At 36.9% G+C, this 26,915-nt stretch overlaps 1 protein-coding gene across 1 annotated transcript; it reads right to left on the bottom strand.

Moving 5' to 3' along the window:
- Positions 1 to 3,214: 3,214 nt before the first annotated feature.
- On the bottom strand, positions 3,215 to 20,545 carry LOC131153089 (cation/calcium exchanger 5). The gene is made up of 2 exons (XM_058105131.1): positions 19,330 to 20,545; positions 3,215 to 4,380 (listed from the first exon to the last, which is right to left on the bottom strand). Exons 1-2 carry the CDS (start codon positions 20,257 to 20,259, stop codon positions 3,616 to 3,618), a joined length of 1,695 nt encoding a protein of 564 aa, XP_057961114.1. The 5' UTR covers positions 20,260 to 20,545; the 3' UTR covers positions 3,215 to 3,615.
- Between the last annotated feature and the right edge of the window lie 6,370 nt (positions 20,546 to 26,915).

Below are 26,915 nucleotides of genomic sequence, written 5' to 3'. Positions count from 1 at the left end.
ACGGTATTATCTGTAAAGTACTTATTTTAAGACGAAGTCATGAAGTAAAAATGATTATACTTTCTTTGTAGCAATAATTTAAATCTAGCATATCACATTCCTTTTCTTACCCTTCTACGCATAGGCTTTAGGCGTCATTAAATAAATTAATAAGATTATACTACACATAGTCAAAGTGTGAAGCAAGGACGAAATTGTGAATATCTTTTGTCAAAAGAGGAGGTAATCACACACATTTGGTCAAATAAAACATATTCAAACAATTTAATAATTTTTGCGCATCTTTGGCATTTTGGCAATCATGCTTTTTAATTAGATGTAATAATCATGCTTATCATACTTGTCGAAAACTAATTTGATTAGATAATGTTAAATGTTAGATGTTAAAATCATTATTTATCACAACTAAACTAAGTACTTATATAAGAAGTGAAAACTCCACTCTTCATTGATAAGGAAATGACCATTATATAGGCTAAAAAACAAACGGTTACAAGCATAAAAATGGGCATCACTAACATCATGCTAAACAGCTCTTAGGCACCACTAACATCATGCTAAACAACTCTTAGGCACCACTATTATCATGCTAAACAACTCCTAGGCACCACTAATATCATGTTAACCAACTCCTACAAACTAGGCAACAAATAAAACACATTCTAATGTGCTGCTACTAATTTATTCAACGAGTGAATGCAATATTGTGACATTATCAAAGTATCTCCTCCTAAACTTAGACATGCATCAAACACCTTCAACAAGTTTAAAATTGATCAATTGACACTTTGAGTATTTGCCCCATATTAAAGTATATTGTCGTCAAAGTATTCAATATGCATGTAGCACATGCAAACTTCAAAACATTGAATTATTTTTTTATCCTCATTTGTTGAATCAGACAAATGTGTAGTCTATGCACTACTAAGGTTTTAAATCAATATGCATTATCTTGTGATCAACCTATAAGGATTTTGAAGTGACCCACCATAATCGTGTGTTCACTCTACTAGGGTTCCAATGTAAGAGTGAAACTCATCTATATCAATTTTATGTTGTACTTGGGTTTCAAAGAATTTACCAAAGATAAATTTGAGAAGGTTTTCATAACTAGGGTTCATGTTCCTCTTGTGAATCGAGATCTTATCACTGTATCTTTTACTTATATATTCGTCTCACTTATTGTCATATTCTTGTTGCTAGTGAAATGATCCTACTTTTTGAAAGCAATTGTGCCCATGTGTTTTTGAGTGAATACCTAGAATGCTCCTCATGTATTGTCGTTTAAAATGGTTATAGATTGGTTGAAGTAAGTTGCATTAATGGTTCCATGTGCATCTCATTTTTATTGTGTTTTACATCCATTTAACCCATGTGTTGTTGTTTCTTTCAAATATCTTTAGTGTTATTATATTTATTTAGGACACGTGCTATGTTACTTTCATTTTCTAGCCATGATTGTATGTTGAATTGGACTTTTTAGCATCTTTTTATCTTATGCTAGGAGTTCGGTCTATTTTCCTAGCCTCATATGCATAGATGATGAAGAGCATTGCTTATAAAATAGATTTTGATACCAGTTACACGCCATCCTAAAGAGTTTAGCCATGTGAAGGGTGAGACTCTATAATACTTAAATCTAAGTAGAAGTCTAGTTGATGAGTTAGTGAGAATAAATTACAATAGAAATGATTTCCATGTTAGAGGAGCATGTGGACATGAGAACATTTCCATATACAATGAGAACAAGTTCTTTAACAGGTTAATTAGCGAAACGTTGTGATTATCTTAAATAACCCAATTTTCTAGAGTTGAAAGATGCAATCCATCTCAAACAAATATAACCAAATAATATTGAAGGATATCGTAGATTTTAATGAATTTTAACCCAATGTTCTAAAGTTGAAGAGGTAGCAAATGATAAAGGTTTGCCTACCAGGTAATGATAATAATAATAATAATAAGCCCATCTTAGTGAAAAGACTTCCAATAACTTATTTCATGTCAACATTTTAACATATCCTAGAATGTGAAAAGTAAGTTTGGCAAAACATAAAGGAAGTCTAGTCTAAATAAGAGTTAAAGTCAAGGTAAAACAAAAACAAAAAAACAAAATGTTGGTGAAATTTAGTTTGCTAATGATCAAGATGTGTACTCACATTTTCCATTCTCCACCATGTCCAAATGATTCATATCGAGACTGTTACGAGTTTATACCAGAGGGTGGTACGACTAAGCCCCACTCTCACATAAGCATGATGTTTCAAAATATTTAGCTTTTGAGATAAGCTTAAGGAGAGATTCATAGGATATTCATTTTATCTACTAAAGAAGAGGAAACTAGTATGTACAAAGAGGTGTGGAAGGAGATCTCAACGTCTATAAACTTGCAATTTGATAGGGAGAATATCCAAATAAATTACGAGATTGATATATTGCTAGACTAGACTAAGAAAAGAGCATTAGTAACATTGTTAGTGTATTTTATAATAGATGTATCAAGGTGAAATCACAAATGTAAATACAGCATCATGATTGAAGTCTTTATATTTATCTAGTTGCAGATTTTTCATCGGGTTGGATGAATGTTTTTAAAGTAGCAATTTTGGGGACAATTGCTTACTGTGGTTAAGCCATGCAAACAAAATTTTTTATCCTATTGTTATGGCAATTGTTGAGGTTAAGGTCTTTGTTTCTAGATAACTTGATTTGACATATGTGACTGGACTATAAATAGTTATGGAAAAGGCATATCCCATTCTTTGGTTGTCTACATGTGTATTTATTTGATGTCAACTTGTTGCTCCAGCCTGTCTACAAACCATGCTCATATATACATGTGTGTGAGCGCGACCAGCTAAACATTCCAGGGTTTTTCATAACACAGCTTCGGAGGCAACAAGAAGAAAAAGTGAGGGGCTGAAAGGAAGGGTTCCTAAATATACTTAAGACAAACCACTAGGTCAATTCATACAATAACTTAGTCCTCACTGAGCAGGTTGCTGTTCCACTAAATTCTATCTGCAGCCTATCTTTGTTTAACAGCATGGACTATAAACATGTAAGATTTAGGATTGAGAAATTAATCATATGAAACGCCAAGGAACAATGCAGAGAAGTCATCAATCAGAAAGCAGCATCAAGAAGGGATTTAGGGCACAGTCCGTCAAATTTTTTTCTCTTTCTTTATGAACCAGGTTAATCTGTTATCATATGCTGCAGTACAATAGTTTTTTGCCATTAATTTTCCAATTACAGATACATAGTCAAAGTACATGACAAATATAAAATGAAAGCACATTATTCTAACATAAATCATATGGTTTTTCATTGTTAATAAAAGAAATAGGCAATTTCGTAAATTAGTGGGAAAATTATAAATGGGGATTTAAATATCACCGATTCTAGACATATCTACAGATTGCAGAATAAGAATTCCACCATGCTTGGATTCAGGATTCAGGCCTGTACATAGCAATACACTTCAAGTATGATAAACTCAGCATGTGTTGAAGCTGCTGGAACCCAATGCAATGGAGCTTTACAGAATCAAAGGCTTCCCTTGAGTCAGCATAATAAGATGTTGTTTTGAAATCATGAGGGTGGTAGGGTACATCATCCAGAAAACTTGGCAATTACTAAGCTCACTGCCATGAAAATAATGTAGAGGCTAACAAGGCAGAAACCCCAGAACCTTGGGACCCTAAATCTGCACCAGGTTATAACTAACAGAGACCCCATCAGGCTCAAAAGCAAGAACACGAATGCAACGACGATACCCACATGAAAACGGAGTTCATAAGCATTTGGAAAAGCATTGGTTGTTTGTATTGTCAAAGCTGTTCCAAGCCCAACAAGCATATTAAACATCGGTCCAGCAAAGCAGCCCGCCATGGCCATTGCTGGTTGGCCTGCTTTAGCAACTGCTACATCAGCAACAAGATCACCCACTGAGTTTCCCCATGCAAGTACAGTAAGCCCAAGGAGTGCTGGAGGCAATTCAAGGAGTGCACCAAGTGCTGCAAGGCAATTCAATAGTTCTCCAGCAACAGTGGATATCCAGAACACGCTCATCACAAATGCGACAAGTACTACAGGCACTTGCTCTGTTTTGGGGGGCTCCTTTTCAACTATGAAGTGAAGAAGTGCAAAAGAGAAGCTTGCAAAGAGTACTACAAACCACAGGGGAAAATGTGTGCGTGGAAGGAGAAAAACAATGGGATGACCTAATGGTATGAATGAGCTGCAGGCATACAGAAGGGCCAGGGGGCAAAGAGCAATATTAGCAGACAAATAAAACCTGCTCCATTCTGAAGGTGCTGTTTGTGGTATAGTGAGCTTCAGAAGTAACAAGACTGGAAGTTCCCATGCTTTTGAGATCTGTGTATACAACAAAAGCATAGATTAGGGCAACCCTTGTTAGAGGAAGGCTAGTTATACTTCATTATTATAGAGGTAGAATAAACTAAAGCATATAATTCATAAGACAATCTTATAATCCAAGAAATTAAAAACATAAATCAATTATAGTTGAGCTTCTAGTAACCTGTTTTGAAATCTCCCCTACTAACAGCATTAGTATTTCAAGGAAAGCAGAACACAGCATGTAATAAGTATATAAAATAAAAGCAATAAGATATCAATCTCAAACAAGGATGAAGGGCGAACCTCAAGAGAATCTCTGAGAATAGAAAATAATAGAAAAGAGAAAGGCATCGTATCCCAGTTTCAGCAAGATAGTTATTCCCAATACTCCAACGATGCTAGACTTTATGTAGGTTGTTCTCTTTTAGAGAGTGCACTTAGCTGCAAATTCAATGGTATTAATGATATAATGCACAAAGTATTTTCCAGTTCCCAGTCGGTCTTATTTTATTTAGTTTTATTTTATAATTCTAAGGTTACGTTTGATTTGTAGAATGTCTATCGCTAGGAATAGAATAGTCATAATATAAGAATCTAATACCCAACAAAGAAGATTTATTGTCATTATATAAAACAAAGGACAATGCAAAATTTTTATTAATCCATAACACGAAGCAGACAAGAAATAACTATTCCCAAATTTTACCATGGGAATGTCTATTCCTATTCTATTTCATGTTGGATGACTGTTTGCTAAATTACTATATCCCCATTAATTTTTATGTTCCCATCTTATTCCATTCTATTCCTAATAATAGGTATCCCATAAACCAAGCATACCCCATGTTTCTTAGTGATGGGGATCAACATGCACCTCGAGTATCTTTCGCGGATATTGTGATACGTGAACGACCACACAAAGTCCACCATTGGATGTGAACTTTATTTGCAGCAATTGAAGCTTCTCTTGGAAGCTAGCTTGGAAAGAGGATGACAACTTGCAAGTCAATGAGTCTTGTTTTTTTCAAGAAGCATTTATTTCATTTTAAGTTTCTAGACTTCACTATCATAAATATTCTAGTTCCTAGGCACTTATTTCCTATGACAAACTATTTCCTAAGAACCTCATTACCTATGGTTTAAATGTTTTATTTTACTTTTGTATTTTCTTTAATCTCTTAAGAAGTCATGTGCAAGTCATGTGCATGCTCATGTAAGGCTATAAATATGCCATCACTTGTATTGTAAAAGGTATCTTTGTATTATCAATTAAAAAGGACGCCTTCGCTTAAACTTGTGAATCTTGTTCCTCTCCTTGTGAGTGAGTAGTGTGAGGCTACGTTTCATCTCCCCGAAGATTGGGTGGTGAGAAACCATGACAACATCAACGTCATCATCAACGCTACGCGCCCACTCCTCTTTTATAGCTCATAGCCACAACCTTCCACAAGCTTCATTCTTGTCTCAAGGATCAATGAGCTTGTTCGTGATGCAATTGAGTACTTGTGTGTCTTGGTGTTTGTTAGAGAACTCATCCTCAAAACCTAGATGGCAAGGAGAGAGAGCTAAGAGAATCTTATACTGGCTTTGTAATTGTTCATAGAGACGAAGTGGGACTGAAAACACACTAATGCTCCCCCTTGAGCCCATGGGGGAAATGAGGCGAGGAGAGCCCATGGGGGGAAATGAGGTAAGGAGAAGTCCAACCCACAGAGAAACCAAGCAACCCAAGGCCCAGCTCTGATACCATGTTAAAGAACTCATACTCAAAACCTAGGTGTCAAGGAGAGAGAGCTAAGAAGATCTTATACTGACTTTGAAACTGCTCATAGAGACGATGTGGGACTGGACGCACACTAATAGTGTTTTGTCATTCCGAACCTTATGATAAGCTTGTTTCAATTCCTTATTTGTGACCATCTAAAACAACCCCTAAGGGTACCTTGTAAGCCTTGAAACTCTACCTGAATCCTTGATTGAAAAACCTTGTTCATTCTCTTTGAATCTTCCTAGCATGCTTAGGGACATTTGATTTGTACGCTTGGCCTTGTGATCCAAGACTTCTAATATAACATCTTTTAAAGTGAACTTGATTACTTAAATAAAATGATCAACTAAAGGCTTTTAAACCAAATCATACATGTTTTCAAAATTTCAACAACTTGTGATCATTAGAATAATTTTGTGATGTTCATGCTTGGTTACTTCGATTCTTTCCATAGATTGTGATATTGTGTGTGTGCTACAAAGAGGGTCAACCGTAGGACTAGGGCTACTTAGAACAGTTTTACATCATATTGGTATCAGAGCCTAGGTTAGGTTCACATTTGACCCTACTTTGTGTGACTAAACACCATTTCAAAGGGCTACCCTAGTGTTGGCCGAATCCGTCCCCAACCCCTAGGATATCTACTCGAGAGCCAGGAATCCTTACCGAGGTCGTAGGATTGATGTTGAGAGAGATGCCTCAATAGATGAGCTTCAAGATCAAGTCTGTGACTTGAATCAAGAGCTAGTTGAGACCCGCCAAAGACTAGATAGATTGGAAGTCCAACTAATTCATAACCCACCCCAATACAATTTAGAGCCGCCCTTGAGCGAGGCAATGATGATGAACTGCCTAGAGAGCCACCTATGCCTCCTAGAGAAATACATCCTCTTCCTCCACAAAGGTGAGCGAATCGCCAAGATGACTTTGTTAGGAGACTCTCACGTCATAAGCCCTATGCCCAACATTGGGGTGATGAGGACTATGATGTTAATGACTTTCAAGATAGGAGACCTTACGGTAGGGACCATCGTGATCCTTACAAGGATGTGATGAGGCAAATGAAGATAGAGGCTCCCACCTATGATGGACAGATGGACCCTAAGTCTTCCAAGATTGGTTGACTAAGAAGGATTCCTATTTTGACTGGTATAGGATGACTGACCCTTATCGAGTTAAGTTTGCAAAAATGAGGTTGATGGGGCAAGCCAAGCTCCATTGGTTGAATGTCGAGAGGAAAAAGGCGAGGCTAGATCATAGGTCCATTGAGCATTGGGACCTAATGAAGGATAGGTTAAGGGAGAAGTATGTACCCCTTAGCTATAGAGAGCGCCTTATCGTTCAACTCTATAGTTTGCGTCAGGGTAGCATGACCGTATCAGAATACATGAGTCAATTCGATGAGTTTGTCTATGAGATTGTTAGTCAGCAAATCTCCCGATTTCACATAGGATTAAAGTCTGAACTAAAAAGAGATCTGTTTCCCCATCACATTGAATCCCTTGAACAGGCCTATAATTTAGTTCATGACTTTGAGCAAATGAATAAAGGCCCATGGGAAAACGATTTGGTGCCTCTTCAAATGAGCCATACTCTCAAAAGATGCAAAATTATGACAAGTCCCAACCAGCGCAATCAGTTCAAGTCACCTCCCAAGGGAGCAATCCCACAATCCAACAGCCTATGGAGAAGAGAAAAGCACCCATGATTGGATCCCCTCACCAGAGTTTTGGCAATGCAGTATGTTTTAGGTGTCATAAACAAGGACACTTTACCAAACAATGTCCCACCAGGAACTTGGCATTTGATAAGGGAAGATGGTGAGGACGAGTAAGAGGAGGATCACGTATATGTTCCTAAAGTTGTACCTAGTGAGGATGAATTGTCAAGTGAGCTAAATAAGAGTGCTCAGTTGAGTGTGATGAGATGCATTATTATCATTCCCAAGGATCAGGAGGACTGGCGTAGCACTTCTATTTTCCATACTTACATCCAAGGTCTTAAATTTCGATTTTGACTCAAATTTCGAAGCTCCAAAACTAGAAAAATTTTGACAAAAATTTCAATTTTAATTTGAAAAAATAATGGAAATTAGTAGTAAAGCATGGAATTCTTTGTGAAACTTTAGAAATGGTTAACAAATATAATAATATAAGTTTTAGGACTAATTTATTACAAACTAAATACATCTATGTTTTGTATAAGGTGGAAAAGTTGTAAAATAGTAAGTGTTATAAACATATTTGTAAGAAAATGTACATTAAACATATTTAGTTAATACAAATGAAATTCATAAATCATTTAAATACTATTTATTATACAAATAATGATAATTTAGACATGAATGGTTAAATTAAATATTACTGTAAATTTATTTTTTCATAGAATTTCAAAGGCGCTTGTAATAATATTTTGTTTCAATAAAATAAATTAAGATAGAAAATTTGCCTCACTCCTAAATTTCTTATTTGAATTCTTATGAAATTTCATCCTATAGTTAAAAATTTGACAAGTTTCGCTCAAATTTCGAGATTTTAATAAATTTTGAATGATTCCTTGAGATTTCGATGGAAATTATGCACGACGGAAATTGACTGCCATTTCGATTTCGAGGGTGATGGAAATCAAAAATTTCGACAAAAATTTCGACAATTTCGTGGAAATTTAAGACCATGCTTACATCAAGTGTGGGAGTAAAAGTTACAAGATGATCATAGATGGTGGTAGTTGTATGAATGTTGTGTCTAAATCCGCAACTGAGAAGTTAGGATTGAAAGATGAGTCATACCTATAACCACATAAGGTAGCTTGGGTTAATGTCACTATCATGCCCGTGAGCCATAAATGCCTAGTCCCCATTAAGATTGGTGATTATGAGGACGAGATTTGGTGTGATGTCCTTCCCATGGACGTTGCCCATATTTTGTTAGGACGACCTTGGTTGTATGATTTGGATGTCTCAGATAATGGGCGTGCCAACACTTATTCCTTTAGATGTAATGGCAAGAGAATTGTTTTGAGTCCACTAGAGCCGAAAGGTGAGAAAAAGAAGGAAAAGACAAAAACTAGTGGAAAATCATTGAATATCACGAGTAAAAAGCAGTTTGAGCAGGAAAGTCGAGATACACAGGTAGTGTATGTGGTTGTTACTAGGGAAACCGAGGCGCCCCTTCCTAAGCATGAAACTCCACTGGAAGTATCACCCCTACTTTATGAGTTTGAGGATGTCATCTCTAAGCCACCTAGTGAGTTACCTCCCATGAGAGACATTCAACATATCATTAACCTTGTTCCTGGTTCATCTCTGTCGAGTTTACCACATTATAGAATGAACCAAAGAGAACATGACGAGTTGATGAAACAAGTGAATGAACTTAGGGAAAAGGGCTTTATTCAGAAGAGCATGAGTACATGTGCCTGCCCTGCTCTTCTCACTCCCAAGAAATAAAACACTTGGAGGATGTGCATCGATAGTAGAGCAATCAACAAGATCATTGTCAAGTATAGGTTTCCCATACCTAGCCTAGATGATATGCTTGATCAAATGGTAATCCAAGATTTTTTTCAAAGATAGACCTTAAAAGTGGATAGCATCGGATTAGGATCAGACCGAGAGATGAGTGGAAAACTGCCTTCAAGACGAAGGATGGGTTATATGAGTGGTTAGTCATGCCATTTGGGCTAACTAACGCATCGAGCACTTTCATGAGAGTTATGACTCGGGTATTAAGGTTTTTCATTAGACAATTCCTTGCAGATTACTTTGATGATATATTGATCTATAGCCAAACTAGAAAGGAGCATGTTGTCCATTTGAGGAGAGTGTTTGAGGTTTTAAAGGAGCAGAAGTTGTATGCCAATTTAAGGAAGTGTACTTTCATGACTACACACGTCATCTTCATTGGTTTTGTTGAGTCTGAGCATGGTGTTGACCCTGATAAGGTCAAAGCCATTAAAGATTGGCCTACTCCCAGGAAAATACAGAAGTTGTATGCCAATTTAAAAAAGTGTACTTTCATGCCTGCACACGTCATCTTCATTGGTTTTGTTGTGTCTGAGCATGGTGTTTATGTTGACCTTGATAAGGTCAAAGCCATTAAAGATTGACCTACTCCCTAGAACATACATGATGCGAGGAGTTTTCATGGGTTAGCCACATTCTACCAGAGGTTCATTAGGAATTTTAGCACCATCATGACCCCCATTAGAAACTGCCTCAAGAAAGGAGAATTTACATGGTCGAAATCTGCAACAAAAGCCTTTTTGGATATAAAAGATTTGATAACTACGGCACCATTGCTACACCTCCCAGATTTCCAAAAATTATTTGAGGTTGCATGTGACACCTCAGGTGTAGGCATTGGAGGATTACTTAGTTAGGAGGGACACCCCACCTTCTTTAGTGAGAAGTTGAATGAGGCAAAAAAGCAGTATTCTACCTATGATAGGAAATTTTATGTTGTAGTACAGTCACTGCGAAACTGGAGACACCACCTCCTTTCTCAGGAGTTTGTCTTGTACTTAGACCACTAGGCCCTAAGGTATTTACATACTCAGAAGAAGTTAGGGCATAGACATATGAAATGGGTGAAATACATACAGCAATACACCTTTGTACTCAAACATCGAGCTGGTGTTGAGAACAAGGTTGCTGATGCTTTGAGCCAAGTTGTAGCCACCATACAAGCTCTTCAGGTGAAAATTGTTGACTTCGATAGGATCAAGCAACAGTACTCTTAGTGTAAAGACTTTTGCGACATCTTTTCTGATTTGCTGCAAGGAGTTCCTAGATCTCATCTAGACTTTGTGATTCATGATGGATTACTTTTTAGAGGAGCTAGATTGTGTATCCCATCCATAGTAGTTAGAGGCGCGAGGCGGGAGGCGAAGGCGCGCGCCTCATGAAGGTGAGGCGCACAATTATTAAAATGGTGTAAAATGTCTATTTGGGGTAATTGATATATGAACATATGAATATCTAGTAATATTAGAATTTAAAATGCCAAAAAATTCAATTACAAAATTGAAAATTTAGCCCAAAAGCATAAACAATTCAACATAGTTCATCATCAAAAGAAAAGAGTACAAATCAAAAAATAGTAGCTAAATTTCAATAAAATAAATAAATATTATGTATTAATTATAATTTATAAACTCACATTAATTAAACTAAATATTACAAATTAAAAAATAGTGGCTAAATTTCAGTAAAAAGAATAAATATTATGTATTAGTTATAATTTATAAACTTGCATTAATTAAACTAAATATTTAATTAGTAATTACATATAAAGAAGAAGAGGAAAAAAAGTAGCCAAATTTCAATAAAAAGAATAAATATTATGTATTAGTTATAATTTATAAACTTACATTAATTAAACTAAATATTACAAATTTAAAAACAGTAGGTAAATTTCAGTAAAAAAAATAAATATTATGTATTAGTTATAATTTATAAGCTTAGATTAATTAAAGAAAATATTTAATTTATAAGCTTACATATAAAGAAGAAGAAAAAGAGAAGCAGCAGGCAGCACGCAACAGTCAGCAGCAGGCAGCACGCAGGCAGCAGGAAGAAGAAGAAGAAGTAGAAGAAGAAGAGAAGCAGAAGGCAGCAGGAAGAAGAAGAAGAAGAAGAACTCGCGAGGGCTCCTGCTGGTTGGAAACGAAGTCGCGAAGGGTCGTGCTTCTTCAAAATGTCAAAGACGAACTCACGATCCTGGTTCGAAGCTCGAAAACGAAGTAGCAAAGGATTCCAGCTGGTTCGAAGGCTCGCAGACGAGCTCACGGTGCTGGTTCGAAGGATCGTGAAGGCTCTTGCTGATTCAAATCTGCAAAACAAACTCACGAAGGGCCGAGAGGGGCTAGGGGCTATGTTCGTTCGAGTCGAATGAGGGCTACGGGTCTGGCTGTGGCTATTTCTCTACTTTAAATGACTAAAAATTCACAAGGCGCGACTCACTGCGCCTGTCGCCACAGTGTGCCTCGTCTCGCCTAGCGTCGCCTCTTGCAGGTCGCCTCGCCTCACCTGGTTTGAGGCGCAAGCCTCTTCGCTTCACTGCGCCTTGCGCCTAGGCGCACCTCAGGCGCGTTTTAACTACTATGATCCCATCCACATCTCTACATGACCAGCTGATTTGGGAATTACATGTCGGAGGAGTTGCGGGTCACTTCGGTAGAGATAAGACCATAGCCATGATTGAGGATAGGTTCTACTGGCCTAGTCTGAAGAGAGATGTTGCTAGGATTCTTTCACAATGCCGTACTTTCCAGACAGCAAAGGGTAGAAAACAGAACTCAGGATTGCATACTCCTTTGCCTATGCCACACATCCCATGGCAGGATATCAATATCGACTTTGTGTTAATTCTCCCCACGACTGCTAGGGGAAATGATTCAATGTTTGTTGTTGTGGACAGATTTTCAAAAATGTCCCATTTTATTCCATGCAATAAAACACATGATGCCTACAAGATTGCCACTATATTTTTCAGAAAAGTAGTGAGACTTCAATGTCTTCCCAAAAACATTGTTTCTGATAGGGATGTGAAGTTTGTGAGCTACTCTTGGAAAACCTTATGGGCATTACTAGGTACCAAGCTCAAATTTTCTAGTGCATATCACCCACAGACTAATGGGTAGACTGAAGTGGTAAATAGGAGCCTTGAGGACCTACTGATATGTTTGGTAGGTGAGAACATCACAACTTGGGACTTATGCCTTCCTATAGCCGAGTTTGCATTCAATAGTTCAGTGAATAGGACCACTGGACTTAGCCCATTTTAGGTTGTTACAAGATATAGTCCTAGGAAGCCTATAGATCCCATTCCATTACCACCTAAGTCTAGAGTGAGTGAGCATGCTGATACATTTGCAAAGCGCATACATGATTTACACTCTAAGATAAGAATGAAAATTAATTTAAGCAATGAGCATTATAGATCTATTGCTGATATACATCGCAGGTTTCGCGAATTTTCAGAAGGTGATATGGTTATGGTTCGAATTCACCCCGAACGGATTCCTCCAAGAAAGGTAAGAAAACTTCATGCCAAAAAGATGGGACCATTCAAAGTTCTCAAGAAAATAAGTTCTAATGCTTACATGTTAGATATTCCTGATGATTTTGGTATAAGCAATGTATTTAATGTTGAAGATCTAACGCCTTTCTAGAAGCTAATTCTTTTGCAGAACCTAGCCCTACTAACCCTATAGATGAACCTATTCCATTCATAACTCGAGTTGGACCAAAAAATCCAAATTTACCTTTTCCACCACCATTAGTCCCACTAAAGAAACTAGAGCAAATTGAAGACATTCAGGATGTTAAAACCACAAACACACGAGCTGGAACATACCAAAAGTTTCTAGTCAAATGGAAAGGCAAACCACTATCAGAAAAAAGTTGAATTCTTAAAGATGATGTCCTTCGTTTCAACCCATAGCTACATGCACCGAGTACTTTTGACATAATTCTCCGATGAAGAATTCTTTTTGATCGGGGAGAGATGATGGGGATCAACATGCACCTCGAGCATCTTTCGCGGATATTATGACTCGTGGACGATCACCTGAAGTCCACCATTGGATGTGAACTTTATTTGCAGCAACTGAAGCTTCTCTTGGAAGCTAGCTTAGAAAGAGGATGACAACTTGCAAGTTAACGAGTTTTTTTTTTTTCCCAAGAAGCATCTATTTCATTTTATGTTCCTAGACTCCACTATCATAAATATGTTCCTAGGCACCTATTTCCTATGACAAACTATTTCCTAGGAACCTCATTACCTATGTTTTAAATGTTTTATTTTACTTTTGTATTTTCTTTAATCTCTTAAAAAGTCACGTGCAAGTCATGTGCATGCTCATGTAAGACGATAAATATGCCATCACTTGTATTGTAAAAGGTATCTTTGCATTATCAATTAAAAAGGAAGTCTTTGCTTAAACTTGTGAATCTTGTTCCTCTCCTCGTGAGTGAGTAGTGTGAGGCTACGTTCTGTCTCCCCACAGATTAGGTGGTGAAAGACCACAACAACATCAACATCATCATCAACACTACACGCCCACTCCTCTTTCATAGCTCACAGCCACAACCTTCTACAAGCTTCATTCTTGTCTTAAGATTCCTAAGGATCAACAAGCTTGTTCGTGGTGCAATCGAGTACTCGTGTGTCTTGGTGTTTGTCATTCCGAACCTTGTAAGCTCGTTTCAATTCATTGTTTGTGACCATCTAAAACAGCCCCTAAAGGTACCTTATAAGCCTTGAAACTCTACCTGAATCCTTGATTGAAAAACCTTGTTCATTATCTTTGATTCTTCATAGATTTTCAACATGAACATGCTTGCTAGTACCATGCTTAGGTACATTTGATTTGTACACTAGGACTTGTGATCTAAGATTTCTAATATAACATCTTTTAAAGTGAACTTGATTACTTGAATGAAATGATCAACTAAGGGCTTTTAAACCAAATCATATATGTTTTCAAAATCTCAACTTCTTGTGATCATGAGAATAAGTTTGTGATGTTCATGCTAGGTTAATTCGATTCTTTCCATAGATTGTGATAATGTGTGTGTGCTACAAAGAGGGTCAACCGTAGGACTAGGGCTACTTAGGACCGTCCTACATCACTTAGGTAGTCAATGGGCGCACACACGCTTGGACATAATATTAAAGCCTTGAGCCTCAATCTGTTACTATGGAATTCTTTGATCATTCCCAAACCACCATCACCCCCCCCCCCCACCCCCCACCATGGGGAAGAAAAAAAAAATGTCTGCAAATGGCATTTTAGATTTCAATTTTTAATTCAAGTTGAAAAAAGGAGCAATAGTTGCTCCAAACTCTTGTATCCCTGTGAACCACACATAACATTGCTTACAACATAATTGACATGGCTGCAAAACTTTCCACATAGTCGTACAGGAATAATACATCACATTTTACTACAGAAACAAATGGGTAGAATATTTACACCAAACCCAAGAATCCCTGAAATCTCTTAGGTTGTGTTTGGCAATGGATTTTGGGCATTGTATTTGTATGGATTTAGACAAAATCTCAGTACAAAATCCAGCATTCTTCAACTTGTGCAGTGGATTTATAAATTGCAAGAGAGTTTCATATCTTTGAAAACAGAAAATTTACAAGCTCAAGCTCAAGCTCAAGTACAAACAAGTAAATCCAAGTTAACTGGTTTTAAGCTCCTCCATTATGAAACATTTCTTGCACTGCAACTTCCAATTTTACATTCCCCACCACCTCTAATTTACTTCCACGATCATTGCTAGCACTAAAACCACTAATTGCTCCCACAACCATACTGTTGCCACATCCAAGCCAATATCCAGCACCTTATGCCTTCAGTCACCACTGGCAAATACTTTCACCACACTGCGACCTTCCACTCTAGAACCCAGCCAACCTCCACCCAATAACGCCAACACCAATGCCATTATCATCTCTGTATTACCACAAGGATCTTATTATGCCTCCATCAGCCACTGCCAACACCAGCTAACCACTGCCGCCACCACCCTTTTGCCACAAAGGAAATCCATTTGCCTCTAAATCCACTTCCATCTCACCATGACTCTACTTCAATCACACCTGTGCACCCATCTCAAATCAACAAATTCTTTGACCAAGAACAACCCATAAGACCTGCCATCACAACATGCCACTTCAACCTACATCCAATCAAGCATCTCTACTGAACTAAAAGAGTAGAGATATTACACATTGAACTCCTCAATTTTCAAATATTGGACTAAAAGTCTATGCACTTCAAATCCTATGGCCTGGAACTCTTTGCAGGAACACTAGAATTCTTCTCCAATTTCTTGCCTTTCTGTTTCTTTACTTTATTCAAATTTTCTATTATTTTAGAATCATCACCTTGTTTTGTTGAACTCCTTCAGAAAAGAAGATAGATTAATTTAAAACCAAAAAAATATGTTAGGCCTGCACATGTCAGGCACACCATTTTGGGCCCTCCAAGATGTCGGTGGCAATTGGCAAATAATAATTTAACACTTGAAATAAGAATATTCATAATTAACACCTGATATGCTCATTCAGAGTATGTAAATTCTACATACAATTCAACACTGGAAATCTGAGTATTTTCTAAATTCTCTGGAGAATTGAGATGCCCATTCAAGGCTATTGACATCAACACTATAAAATGGTGTTAACACACAAGCAATACGCATCCTGCAATAAATTAATATTGGTGTTGGATTCAAATTAGAACAATGGTTACCTCACATAACTTAATCAGTCAAGTTGATACACCTAGTTTAGTTAAAATAGACGCTCACATAGATGAGAGGGAGAACACTGAAACTGACACAGAAACTGCTCTCAATCTCTTGCATTTTCATTAAGGTAATTAAATTATCTTAGCCACGGCAATCATGATGCTTGAACACGTATCAAATTTGGAATTGTTTGCACTAATTGCACCAGTGAGGAAAATAAATATTATTTTATTTGTTTAAAGTTAAACACCAAACAACATAAACAAGTTCCCATGTGCAAGTCAACCAGCTAATAACCATATATAAAGAAACCCAACTTCAGGATTGGATTATCATGTCTCTAGTACCTACAAATAAGTTGACCAGCTAAAAGAGAGGACAAGGTATCTTCCTAAATAGATAAAAAAGGGAGGTCAAACACCCTAAGAAACAAAACAAAATAAATGCAACTGCACAATCATGTTGCAAGACACCCAAGGAAAAATACCAAAAGAAAATGCCTGAAGTTGAGCTTAGAGCACAACTCTATCCCAATGCAAAAGAGGAAGAGTGAACTTATCCAGGAAAATCTCCTCATTTCTTTCAATCCTCGAGACAATAGAATGTCAAACCCAAGCACACCTTCACAAAATCCTTTTCGTCTTACTTCTTTTCTTTATATCTGTACCTTACCCAAAAAAATTTATCATCATAGAACTTTCCACATTAGCTAGACAATTGAACCCTCACCAAGAACACAAACGAGATTATCCCACAACAGCTTTCCAACTTAACAATGTAGAAAAAGGATCAGCATTATCATCCTATGGAGACTAATATGTCAAAAATATCTGCATTAAATGCTCACGAGCAACAAAGCATTAGTACAACTTCTATTTAAGCTCCTAAAATGAATAAAGGGAGCAAGAATCTCCTCTAGATGAGCAAACTACTCACTTCCCTGTCATTTAAGATTTCTAAAGAAATGAAAATTCAATGAAATAAAAATCCCCATCCAAATAATAATGAAGAAATTGGAGCACTATGAAGTTATGAGGGTCCATGAAGCTGAGAAAAGAAACAAAGAGCATTACCAACCCAACCAACCAACCAAAAAAGAATGGAGAAACCAACCCCAATTTTATAAGAAGCAGGCAGAGGCAGACAAATATAAACAATCTGATAATAGAGCTCTTTTTATCCAAACAAAGGTTGAGAAAAAAAACAAAGTGATTCATGAGAAGTTAAATAGTTTGGTGAATAAGTAACTTTTTTAAAAGCCATAATGGGGCATGTCTAAAATGCCGCGCGCGCATGGGGTGGTGGTGTGGTTGGGATTGCATAGCCTAAAATACCAATCCCCCTATGTGCAAAAAGTGTGTATTTTTGTGCTTTGATTTGTTGAGGCTTATGCAATTTAGGTTTGTACTAGGGTCTAGGGATCTCTAAAACTCTTGAACCTAAAACATTTCCAAAGCAATTTAAAAGTTGCATCCTCTGCCATGAACATAATTTGGACTTGTAATATACCAATATTACTATTGTCGCTTTTTTAAAAAAATAAATAGAGAACAAGTTTTTTTAATAGAAGAAAAAATATGCAAGGAGAATGAGAAATTTTCCTAAATAAAACATTTAAAAAAAAAAAACATGTACATATAGGAAAAGAAAGAAAAATCAGGCTAAAAGGCCTTCCAATCATACTAAAGATCAAAGAACCAACACATCCAAAACAAACAAACAAAAAATCCAACAGCAAGGGAAAAAAGATAATCTTGTCCCAAATCAAATCATAAGATGAAGCGCGATCACAAAAGTAGGAGCATTTATCTCTTGCCAAAGCACTCAAAAAAACAGCAAAAACTGCACATGACTATAATTTTTCTGCATCCTCACACCTCCTCAAATCTCTAAAAATCAATCAACAAAAATCTTCCTAAGAACTGGAGAACACCCAACATTCTCCAAGTAAACCAAAAGGCCTATTCCATAAAATCTAGATGCTGTGCAATGAAGAAATGGAGCCTGATACAATCTTCCAGTCAATATTAACTTCACCAAGGATGGTCATCCACAAAAAACCTGAACTTAGATGGAATTTTGCTCTCCACGACTGATTATCGCTTAGCATGCTCGACTTGAATGAATTTAAATTTATATGAATTGAGACCAATAAGTAGCTCTCATATCAAATTTGTATTTTTTTTATTTTTTTTTTTAAAACCACATCTATAATTTTCCTCATTTTCTCAATAGACACACAATTCACTTATTTATTTTTATATTAGAAAAAATTGCTAAACCTTGCATCGCTAGGGTTAAACACCCACACCCACAATCATCTACCGTGATTGTGTCAAGCTTTTGTCGTTTTTTGTTGTAAACCCATCAGCCATCACCATAGTATTTTTGTCCTAAGACACAACTCATTAGTTTATTACTGTTATACTTGTAACTGCTTCTGTTACATTCAAAAGAAAACTAAAATAAGAAACTTATTATTAATCGTCACAAATGGTTAAACAAAGACAAATTTATAAGATTTTAACAACTTGCCGACTTTAAAATTGAAGGTTTGTTTGTTTCCTCATTCATTGTACCATTAAAAGCACCAGATATCTCACCATAAAGCACTTCCTTGCATCATTACATTCAACGTATAGTAAACTGTAGAGCCAGCAACAACCATAAAATGCACCACATAAAACAATATGCGATATTTACAGCAGACAATAATTCATTAAACATTTTCAGTAGCTACACATAACATGCTTCAACCAATTAAATATCAATTATTATGAGCAACTAATGTAAATTATTAATAAAAAAAATGTAAATTATTATTGCTATACAAAAGTTATCAACTTTCAGGTGAAATTACCAAACACAGGTCTCCATGAAACAAAATAATTTAATGGACTAAAACTTTGCCAGAAAAACTGAATCGTACCATCCCAAGAGCTCGACAAAATCCAAAACCCAGATTTGCTTCCTCCACATTTCTCCCCATTTCTCCAACTTCGCAATCAGGTGCCATCAAACCCTTCTGAATCTCACCATCTCCGATCAAAACCAACCCATCCTCATATTTCTCCTTGCCCCTATCCATCCCCAAATCCATCCAGAACACAAACGCAACAAAGAACAGATAAAATCCAACAAACCCCATTGCCTGCCAAAGGAAAATCTCTGCGCTAAGATAAACGTAGAACAAAGACGATGCTGCAATCAAGTAGAAGAACACGTCCCTCACAAACGGCGCCGGATCTACCGAGAAGGGTGCGGCGTAAATCGCGACGAACCCCACAACGAACGCCGATACAAACGTACCCGCGGAGAGAATTGCTCCAAACCCAGTCCGCGGGTGGCCGCCGCGGACCGCGGCAACCGATGCGAACACATCGGGAGCGCCATTGCCGAGAGCGAGAAGCGTTACGGCACCCATACTCGGCGAAAGATTGAGATGAACAGAGAGCTTGGTGACCACCACCGAGAACCGATCTTGGGCGGTCTTGACGAGTATATAGAACTGCAGGAGTATGAGAAGGGAGAGACAGGGTATGGAGGCAAATGGGTTTTCTCCGAACGCACAGAAATGGAGGGAAAAGTAGTTGAGAAGGCCATTGGAGTCGCCATTACAGTGCTGGAGGGCGAAACAGCAGCGATCTTGAGGTGGGATTTGGAGAATATAAGAGCAAGACTGATCAGAATTGTTGCTGGCGGCGGAGTTCAGAAGGAACCTGTGGGGATTCACAGAAGAAAGAGATGAGTATTTGGGGGATTGATGAGGTGAAATGAAGAAGAAGACCAGAGTAGCGAAGAGGGTCAGTAAGATTGCAGGGGTCCGGAGGGAGGAGAAGGAGAAAGAGAAGAAGGCCATGCCATCCCAAAATGGAGCTGTTTATGAATCGTGAGAAAGCTTTGTGGGGATTTGGATTCGAGAGTGGCTTTTGATAGGCCAATTTATTTTGGATCCATCGTCTTCCTCTCGACGCGTTTTGAGGATTTTGACTCCATAGTGAAGTGCAGATGCAGATCAGTGTGGCAGCAGAGAGGGAGGACAAAATCTCCCGATGAAAATTTTTTGATTTAGTAGATGCGTATTAATGATGTTTGATATAGTCAACAAAATTAGTAAATCCGTTCTATCTTTTATGGTGGAAAAATTCACATGAGTAGTAGTTTCTTCCTCTCTAAAATCTGAATGTCTGACTGACCAGTGAGTTGTTTAAAAAAATATTCTTTTTTATTTCATAATTCAGTGATGAACAATTATTTTTCTCATTTTAAAAAAATTTTAAGATACTTTTATTTCGCAATTAGGAGTTCAAAATTAAAAGTTAGATTTCTATTAAGTTGAATTTGATCAAATACAAAACAAATCTACGGTATTTAATTTCACACAATGCAAATTCAAATTAGAAAATTTATATTTTTAATTATATCCTTACAATTATTCATATTTTTTGTCAAACCAAAGAATATCGTAAAAGAAATACACTTATACTCTAATACTAAGATTTCAAAAAATTTATTTGTGTTTATTTTCTAAGTTTTTAATTATCATTTTGTACTAACATATTACTGTGGTACTTTTATATTCAAAATTTATTTTTATTTTTTGGTATATATAAAAGTGTCAGGTGATTTTTTTTTTTTTTAAGTTAGTATTAAAACCATCCAAAAATTTAAAAAAAAAAATGTTTACCTTCATCTATTATTTATTACTTCTATGAACAAATTTCCTATTTAACAATAACTTTTAATCTCTAAATTCTAAAGTGTGCTGGTAAATAATGGCAGAGTCATCATTGCCTTTAATTTGTCAAGTATCTACATAACTACAATATTTTACGATTAAAACAAATAAATATTAGATTAAAAGACAATGACCTCTTTTAAAATTTAACACCAAAAAAAAAAAGTATATTCTCTTAAGTTTCAAAAACATCATTGACTTTACCTAAAATTTCAAAAAAAATGTTATTGACCTGCTTAAAATTTGTTAAAAATACATAAATTTTTGTTCAAAAGTCTTATCTTTTCATAAAATAAAAGGGAAAGTACCTTAGGAGAGGTTTTTGGAAACCTCAAAAACTTACGAAAGATTCTAAAATTTTTAAAACATTAGGAAGAATCCCTTTCTTTTTGCCAAACTTCAAAAACCTTATGAAAAAGTTTTTTTTTTTTTTAATCAAACTTCAAGAGATATTAGTATATTTTACCCTAAATATTATTGTAAATATCATCACATGAATTTTGAAATAAATAGCAAAATTCATTCAAATACTCACACTTTAAATACCATAAAAAAATAAAATTATCTCCCAATTATTAACCACATAATTATGTAAAATAGCATAAATATATTTAAAAACTTTTTAAAAAGTCTCAATATATTTTAATTTGACCTCCCACATTCACTTTAACAGGGCTGGCAACTCCATGTTATGCCACTTGGGTACATTGGGTATTTCAAATGTCAACATGGGCAATAAATTCCATTGGTGTATGGTTGGCTCCACTCATACCCATATGCCACAAGTACTAATCTTCCCTAGTAAGTTCTTGATATAATAATAATAACATAGCCATATTTTAATACCAAAATAAGAATATTATATTTTCATAATTATAATAAAATTATAGCCGTCAATTACTCGCACGCTCTGTGGACCTTGGCCCATTTAAATGTTGTCGCATGAATAATTATACTTACCCTCTAATTAGTTATCAGTTAAAAATAAAAATACAATTTAGTTGTTTAAGCAATGATTTTTAAATCGGTCAATTTTTTTTTTTTACAATTTTAATAGTTTAAAACCATCTAAAAATCCTCTTATTCATCTTCTTCACTAATATATATATATATATATATATATAAAGTTTGAAAATGACAATGTAAATATATTTTAAAATTGGAAAATAGAACATTTAAGAAGCATAGAGCATGCTTGAATTTAATAAAATTGCATGTTTTTAGAGTGAAAATTTGAGTTTAAAAATATAATAATTAAGAAAAAAAATGTAAATATTTTTTTTTTTTTCAATATAATATTTTTTTTAATTTGCATTTTCATATTTAGATTATATTTTTTATCTTTATTAAATATTTTTTTCTCCATGAAATGTAAAGCTTACTTTGTTGTTTCTTTTTGTTATTTATTCTTATTTTATCCAAGATAAAATAAGCATGCATTTAATTATATTTTTAATTTATCTCAATTGAGAATATGAATTAAATGAGTTCTCAATTCTTTTTATTTTTTACTTTTTATTTCTTATTTCTTACCAAACAACCCTTTCATGTATTGTAAGGTTTTGTATGTGTTATTTTGTTTTGAGTTTTCTTTTAAAAATAAAAAAATAGAATTACAGCTACAACAAATTCAGCTTGTACAACCATTCATTTTCTTTTAAGAGGCAATGTATGTTGTAGTCCAAAGAAGAATGTGTGCATTACCAAAATGGAGTTGAATCTATTTATTTATAAAAATAAAAATTAACAAATTTATAACATAAAATATTAAAGAAATTCTTGATCCTTCTCATAATAAATACATTATTCTGCATATTACTTTTAGAAATGTTAAATTAAAGGATAAAATACACTTAATTTCCCCTGAGATTTGACAAAAAGATAATAACATTCCTTGAGGTTTCAAAATTTCCAGAAACTTCCCCGTAGGTTTTAAAAATCTCAACGACCTCTCATAAGATTTGTCAACAAGACAAAAACAAGTTTGTGTCTTTTTAGCAAACCTCATGAGAGGTTTGTGCATTTTTGAAACCTTAGGAGAGGTTTCTGGTATTTTTGAAATTTCAGAGAAGGTTTATGTCTTTTTTTCAAATCTAAGGGAGTTGAGTGTCTTTTGCCTGAAAGTAAAATAGTAAGGGCGGTGAAACATGTGATTCCATTAAAATATTTTTTACAGAGAAGTAAAATGTGAATTTTATTGATCTATACCTATTTTTTTTTATTTTAAATTTGATATACCCTTAATATACCAAGGTCAAATAGTCAATCTGTAGCATTAAGGCACAACAATAATCAAGGCCATCAACGCTCAAGGACAGCTGCTCTGAAGGGGTCAACCCCATATAGGCCAGAGCGATCCATGCCCACGCCATAGACAGCTGGTGTCAACTCCTTAAAGGTCAGAGCGATTCACTTCTGCGCCATAACTCGCCAATAAATAGCCATGCACTCTCAGATCAACTTCTGCCACTATAAATAGGGACTCAGGCGAGAGACCAATGTATCTCATTCATAACCACACTTTACTGTTGCATATCACTTCTCTAAAGCAGTCCCTTACTTAGGCATCAGAAAGATCCCTCGGAGTACACCTTGGGTCCTCCAAGCCACATTTGTTTTCATCTATTTCAGGTCATCGAAAATTAGAAGGCTCGTCGGAGGTCATCGCATTTTTATCCCGCAACTGTTGGCGCCGTCTGTGGGAATGCTTTTGAGAGGTTTTCTTCCTACTTCTGATCTTCGATTCTTGAATCATGGCAATAACCACCAATTCTAGGCCCGATCCTACTGCAGGTGATCAATCGCCCCAGTCCATCCACTCTACGCTAGGAGACCATTCGGGAGTTACAAGAGAGGAATTCCTTATCTTACAGAGGAGAATGAAAGCCTCATAGAAGAAGATGGAGGATATGTTCAACATACTTTTACAACAAAAGAGTCATGGAGAATTGTCCCCCACCAATAGTCGGTAGATCTTAACTCACAAGAGAAAGCAGAAAACTCGAACGAGAGGAATAAAAAACTAACCCCGCAAAGAAGGTGGAAGATGCAAATAGCGTGGGGATCTTTGAACAATTCGAACGAACTTGAGGAGAGGATCAAGAAGATTGACCAAATAGAAAAGATGATGAAGGAGGCTCGTACCAACCCATCCTATAGGGAGACCTCATTAAAGTCTTCAGATCCACCCTTCATAAAAGAAGTGATGGAAGTCTCGTTGCCAAGTAAGTTCAAAATGCCTACCTTTGAAAGGTATGAAAGCTCAACCGACTCGGTTGATCAACTGGAGACCTTTAATATGTTAATACAACTGTAAGGCGCACCAAATGCTATCCTGTGTCATGCGTTTGCTGCCACCCTTAAAGGGAATGTCAGGGCATGGTATCGAATCCTGAAGCCCGGATCCATCAAATGGAACAACAATTTGCCGAACACTTCATTAGTTGCCGCAGGATGGCAAAGATCTCAACTCATCTGATGAACCTAGCTCAAGGAGAAAGGGAAACGTTGAAAAAATTCATACATCGCTTTGTCGCTGCTACCCTATAGATTCACAACTTGGATCATGGGATAGTATTGGCAGCCTTAACGACGGCACTCCAACCTGGGGACTTCTTGTACTCCCTAGGGAAAAGGCCTCCAGCTGACATGGGGGAACTAATGGCACGAGCACAGAAGTATATCAATTTGGAAGAAATCATGGACACAAGGGAGAGACTGAGCTAATTTGAAAAGAAAGAGCTCGAGGGATATGGGGGAGGCCTCCAAAAAAAGGAAGAAGCAAGACAGTAGCAAGCTGCAAAGCAGCCCTAGGGGGTTAGGACATACGTACAAGTAAGTTCTAGTCCTACACTCCCCTAACATCTCGTGTACCAATGCCCTAGGGGGCTTTGACCCAACCTAGCATGCCTAGAAAGGAGATTATTTCATAAAATTACATCTCTGTCAGCTATATCTTCAAACATTTTGTATGCCTCTATTAAATTATCAAACTTTGTGTACATATCTATAAGTGCATTCTCTGTCACATTACTCGATTTTAGCCCAAAAGATGAGCACAACTCATTTGGTAAGAGAGAACCAATCCAATTGATGAGCAATGCCCATGAGGTCAGAAGACTGTCCAACAAATGAGCACAACTCATTAGGCAAAATCGACCCAACTGACGAGTAAAGCCTGTGAGGCCAAAAGACTACCTAACAAATGAGCACAACTCATTAGGTGAAATAAGCCCAACTAACAAGCAAAGCTCGTGAGACCAAAAGACTTCCCAACAAATGAGCACAACTCATTAGGCGAAATCGTCCCAACTGACGAGTAAAGCTCCTAAGGCTAGAAGACTACCTAACAAATGAGCACACCTCATTAGGGGAAATCGGCCCAACTAACAAGTAAAGCCCGTGAGGCCAGAAGACTGCCCAACAAATGAGCACAGCTCATTAGGCGAAATTGGCCCAATTAACGAGTAAAGCTCGTGAGGCCAAAATACCACCCAACAAATAAGCATATCTCATTAGGTGAAATTCGCCCAACTAACGAGTAAAGCTCGTGAGGCCAAAAGACTGTCCAACAAGTGAGCACAGCTTATTGGGCAAAATCAGCCCAACTAACAAGTAAAGCTCGTGAGGTCAGAAGACTACCCAAAGAATGCCCCATGAAGGGTAGTTCAGCAAAAATACCTTACAAAGAGCTGCTCGACAGAAATGCCTTACAAAGAACTGCTCGGCAAAAATTCCTCACCAAGAGTTGCTTGGTAGATATGCCTCGCAAAGGCTGCTCAGCAGGAAAAATGCCTCAAGAAAAGCGGCTCGGAATAAATTCCTCACCAAGAGTTGCTTGATAGATATGCCTCACGAAGAGCTACTCGGCAAGAAAAATGCCTCAAGAAGAGTTGCTCGGCAAAAATGCCCCAAGAAGAGCTGCTCGGGAGAAAAGCCTTACAAAGAGCTACTCGGCAGAAATTCCTCGCCAAGTGTTGCTCGGTAGATATGCCTCACGAAGAGCTACTCGATAGAAAAAATGCCTCAAGAAGAGCTGCTTGGCATAAATTCCTCACCAAGAGCTACTTGACAAATATGCCTCACGGAGAGATGCTTGGTAGGAAAAATGCCTCAAGTAGAGCTGCTTGGCAGAAATGCCTCACCAAGAGTTGCTTGACAGAAATTTCTCATGAAGAGTTGCTTAGAAAAAATGTCTCATGAAGAGCTTCTTGGCAGGAAAATGCCTTACGAAGAGTTGCTCGACACAAATGCCTCACGAAAAGCAGCTCGACACAATCCCACGAAGACCTGCTCGGCATCATCAGCTCGGACCAGCCAATGCCCCGACAAACTCAGCTCGGCAAAGCTTTGAAGGTTTTCAATCGGCTTAGGAAAGTTTAAATAGCCTCCAAATTAGCTCGAACTAGCTGACACCCACCGATTTCAGCTTGGCAAGCCGCTCACATTGAAGAATTGACTCGAATGAGCCAGTAAGTCCGCGAATTCAGCTCAGCAAGCCATCTATACAAGAAGATCAACTCAGATGAGCTGGAACATTAGCGAATTTGGCTTGGCAAGCTAATCATACAGGAACATCGGCTCAAATGAGCTGACGCGTTAGCAAAACTAGCTTGGCAAGCCGCACGCACAACTGCATCGGCTCGGATGAGTCGACAACCTGAAGGGTTCAACTCGGCAGGCCGTGCACACTGCATCATCGGCTTGGATAAGCCATCAACCCAAAAGGTCCGTCTTGGCAAGGTGGCTTGGTGCAGATATTGGCTCAGTAAAATGGC

This window comes from Malania oleifera, chromosome 4, assembly GCF_029873635.1.
Source record: "Malania oleifera isolate guangnan ecotype guangnan chromosome 4, ASM2987363v1, whole genome shotgun sequence".
NCBI classification, from domain to species: Eukaryota; Viridiplantae; Streptophyta; class Magnoliopsida; order Santalales; family Ximeniaceae; genus Malania; species Malania oleifera.
Note: the sequence above shows the minus strand (reverse complement) of the source record. Positions and strands in the feature narration are given on the sequence as shown.